We start from the raw sequence: 4,390 nt of genomic DNA, 5'->3' as shown, positions 1-4,390 counted from the left end.
CTAAGACAATGCAAAGAAAACCCAGTAAAAATAATTTGTTTAATATATTTTTACATTGCAATATCATACTCATATTAAAAATAAAAAAGCTCGTTATTATACTATACTGGTTATTTTTTAAATGTCGTATGAAAAAAGTTATAGACGTTTTAATTTGATGGGAGAATTGGCATGTGAAGAGAGAAATTCATTAATGTAGGATCAATTCCATTATCTTTTTTTCCCTAAAATTAATCTCAGCCCTCCAAATTTAATTTTAATTTCTATGGACTAGAATTTGATCCTAATCCAATAAATTATAATACAGTTTTTGCAATATTCTGAGACAAGTAAAATAAAGGCTTGTAAGTACAAGTGACTTGGAAAAAATGAACTTTCAACAATAGCATTCTTGTTTAGAGTGGAAGGGAATAAATTACTGTCAAATTAAATAAGTAAAGAGTACAATGCGAACAGTATCATTTGAAGCAAAGATGATTTGAGATAGTGTCAAATGTAAGTTCCTAAGCTTTTGAGTTGATGGTGAAGTCATTGCATGTCTGACACGAGCAATCTGAAAACCGACAGGTGGCACAACCGAAACAAACACAGGACGTGCAGCCTTTGCAGGTCGGAGAACGCACACACCCTCTGTACACCCTTCGGCTCGCTCTTTCCTCGTCATCGTCACATGTTATCCTGAAACAGATAATGTAAATGTTAATGGTAATGGTCATGGTTATGGTTATGGTAATGTTCATGGTTATGGTCATCATAGCAGGTAATTAATTAGAGACCCTAAACGCGTCGTGTTGGCAAGTTGGTGGGGCTCAATCAGCCACAACCCTGAACTTGACATGAGCCCAAAAATAGTGTCAAACACATGAGCTCAATATTCACGGGTTGAAACGAACACACACCGTTCGACCCGATTTGTATTATTTTTTAATGACCTAAACACGAACCGTTAGCTAAATGTATCCGCAGGTCCGACCCATAATTGACGCATACCCGAACTCGTGATTTTGTGTTAGGTTATCCAAGGGTCAAAAGGTAATTTCTTATTTGAACCTCACTCCATTATAAGGGCGACTAAGGATGTCCGTAGCATTGGAGATAGTCTAACTGAGTAAGGTAACTAGGGTCATGAAAAACAAACAGGGTTACAGGAAAAAAGTTATAAAGGGAGGTGACAATTTCAAACAACTGACAATGGACCAATACACGTTTATATTTTATTTCTAACAAGTCAAATGTGTAAACTCGGAAAAAAAGGGTACAAAATGTAATGGATCAAAAGGGTCAAACGTGATCTGAAGTGTATTAAAATGACAACCCCTTAAATCACTTTCATCTACAAACCAAGATTACTAATTTAGTAAAATAGCTTTTGTAATCATATTTAATCTTAATAATAATTTCATAAGATAGAAAACAAAAAATGACAAAAGTATGTGTTTTGGCACAAATCGTTGCTTCGTCCAGATATAATGAATTTATAAACAAAAAAAAATCACAAGAGAAATGAGAAATAAGAAGAGGTATACTTGTCATAAGGCATCTCAGAACAGCTCCAATTAGCATCTATAAACGCATCATGATAAGACCGGCATTCCTCTTTTGTGCGAAGGCGGAACCTTCTATGCTTATTGCATTTTGTGCACCTAAGAAATTCATCCCTATGACAAACCCGACCCGCTTGTGACCTGTTTGACCCGCTGCTCAAAGCTTTATTGTAATACTTGAGAAGTGCGGTTTTGAACAATGCGACTTTCTCTCCATCAACAATCACCCAAATATTATTCTTCCATTTTCTTGATGTTTCTCTTCCAGAATGCTTCTCAAATGCAGCTGGGCTTAACTTATCTGGAAATTAATAAAAAAATAAAGGATAAAAACGTAACATTTATGAATCTTGATTAATAAAGACGGAGATAATTCATAATTGCAATGTTTAACTGCTCTAACAGCAAGATTCATTAATGACAGCAAATTAGATCAACCCAAAATCAAGTAATAACTATCTTTACATGATCAATAAAGACAAACAAAGCTAAATTATGTCTGTTTATACCTCTATCCTAGATTCTTAACTGTTTCAATGGACCAACCTACGATCAAATCTTCGTTCTTTTCCTATTTGTGAAAATAGAAATGCTACACATCCAAAATGGATAGAAAGAAACCTTGGTATTTGCATGACATAACATCAAATTTATCCCAGATGATAAGTAGCCGATTGGCTTTTCGAGCATGTAATTGCTACTGAGTTAGAGTTCCGCCTTTATATCCCTATGAAACATGTCATCCATGGCTTCCAATCATAGCAGATTACTAAACTTGAACGACCGGCTGCCATATTAATTCAGACAACCCTATGGCAGCTTCTCATCCAAACACAAAAGATAGCAAATGCTTATGCTGATAACACGAAAATCAACAGTCAAAAAACCGTGCTTAAACATAGATCACATGCTTTAATAGGCATAGGCAAAATACCAATATGAAACATGTACATCATTATCCATTTTCAAACCTCCTCAATCACAAAAACTCTGAATATTTCAACAACAGCCAACAACTGCAACTGCAACATCTATACCTTTCCATACATAAACCAAAAACTTTCTTATGATCATGTAACAAACACATGACTAACATAACATCATGACAACAAAGATCAAACAGACACAGTATGAGTGTAAACACAAACAGCAAAAAGAAACATAAGGTTCTAATCCCTACATACAAACACCAACAACCAAACACAACTGAATGAGTGTAAACATAAACCAACATAACATGATGAAAAACCTAACAAACAAACAAACACCCAGATTTCATTGAGACATATCATCATACACTTCACGTGTATTCACCCATCACCCTCAAAAAAACCATCGGAAATCCATAAAAACACAAAACAAAAACTAACAATCCTTCACTCAGTGAAGTCAAAATTCGCGACGACAGAGTAACATTACGCATCAACCCCAACAAAATCACATGAACATGCAAGTGGGTATCTACTAAAAAACCAACGAAATCACAACAAACCATGAACTCACCTTCATCACAACCAGGGGTACATTCACAGCTGATTTCAAGATCACCGTTGACAAAAACCCTAAGGGTCCCAACAGCATCGCCGTAACGATGGCTCGTGCACCCGCACGTGACCTCCACGTGATCCTCGCCGCCACACTTGAACCCACTTATATCCTTCACTTCTTCATCTGTAAACATTGCCGAAACATTATTCACACCATTCGCCATATCTCTGTTATCTCACACACAAAAAAAAAGGTGTAATCTTTATGATGAGAATGGAAACGAACGAAATCAAAGAATGAAGGATACTCAAATGGGTATTGAAAAGAAGAGAGATCTGATAAAGAAAACGTTGAATAAGGGCTCAAAGAGAGAGAAACCGAGAGGGCTTTGATGCGTTTATTTAGTGTGTGTGTGTGTGTGTATACGTATATGTGTGAGAGAGAGAGAGATGGGTGTAGTGAGAGAAATTGGTTGGTTTTGGGGTTGGGAGTTGTATTACTATTGAATGAATGAATGGGATGAGCTTGCTGATGCTGATGTAAAGAATTGTGTCTTTTTGGAATAAAGGAAAGTTGAGGAGGTAAAGTGTAAATTTAAGATTTGAAATGTTGAGAACTGGCTGCGTTTGCATGACATGACCTGCACAGGGTAGGATTCTGAGCCTGTTATATACATGAAATTTCAACTTTATATGCCCCAACTTTTTCATAATATTTAAGGAAGTTTGAGGGTGTTTTTTTAAAGATATAGTGTCGAATGAGTATGTGAGTGAAGGAGGAGATAGAGTATTTCATCGTGTTTTTAGAGTAGATAGTGAAGGAGAGATGTTAGACAGAGCCTGATTTTAAGGGTGTTCGGATGCTTTAATGATAAAAATGGAATCAAGTACATTGTTTCGAAGAGTATTGTTATTTGGCGTGAAATACTATCAACGCCTTTTAAACGTTCGATTTTACACAAGAGGATAAATGGTTTGGTTAAACATGCTTGAATTAGAAATTCCATGACGAGTGGGCTCCTGCCACATAGACAAAGTGAACAAACTTGCGGGCTTTAAAAACAAAAGGTTCTCATGAAGATCAAGCTTGTTGTTGCTATTGTTGAGATAGGCAGGCGTTTTTGAGCAAAGAAACTTTGGTCTCTAAGCTCGAGATCATTATAGAGTTAGTAGGTGTAATATTATGTAGTATGGGAATAACTAATAATAGTAATAGCAACAACAACCGAGAAGATGGTCAAATTTTAAGAACAACAAGAGTACTTTACATCTCCTTTTATTTTTATTTTTATCGTTATTATTATTATATAACCCGAAAGATTTATCTAAAAAAGTGAAAGCTTTATTATAAATCAAATA

The 4,390-nt window shown here is 35.6% G+C and overlaps 1 protein-coding gene across 1 annotated transcript; it reads right to left on the bottom strand.

The window, feature by feature from the left end:
- Nucleotides 1–349: 349 nt before the first annotated feature.
- On the bottom strand, nt 350–3,557 carry LOC110940481 (protein ULTRAPETALA 1). The gene is made up of 3 exons (XM_022182022.2): nt 3,048–3,557; nt 1,527–1,845; nt 350–678 (listed from the first exon to the last, which is right to left on the bottom strand). Exons 1-3 carry the CDS (start codon nt 3,253–3,255, stop codon nt 504–506), a joined length of 702 nt encoding a protein of 233 aa, XP_022037714.1. The 5' UTR covers nt 3,256–3,557; the 3' UTR covers nt 350–503.
- Nucleotides 3,558–4,390: the final 833 nt, after the last annotated feature.

The sequence above is a fragment of the Helianthus annuus genome, chromosome 5 (genome assembly GCF_002127325.2).
Source record: "Helianthus annuus cultivar XRQ/B chromosome 5, HanXRQr2.0-SUNRISE, whole genome shotgun sequence".
Taxonomy (NCBI): domain Eukaryota; kingdom Viridiplantae; phylum Streptophyta; class Magnoliopsida; order Asterales; family Asteraceae; genus Helianthus; species Helianthus annuus.
The sequence above is the reverse complement of the archived record's forward strand: the minus strand, read 5'-3'. Positions and strand labels throughout refer to the sequence as shown.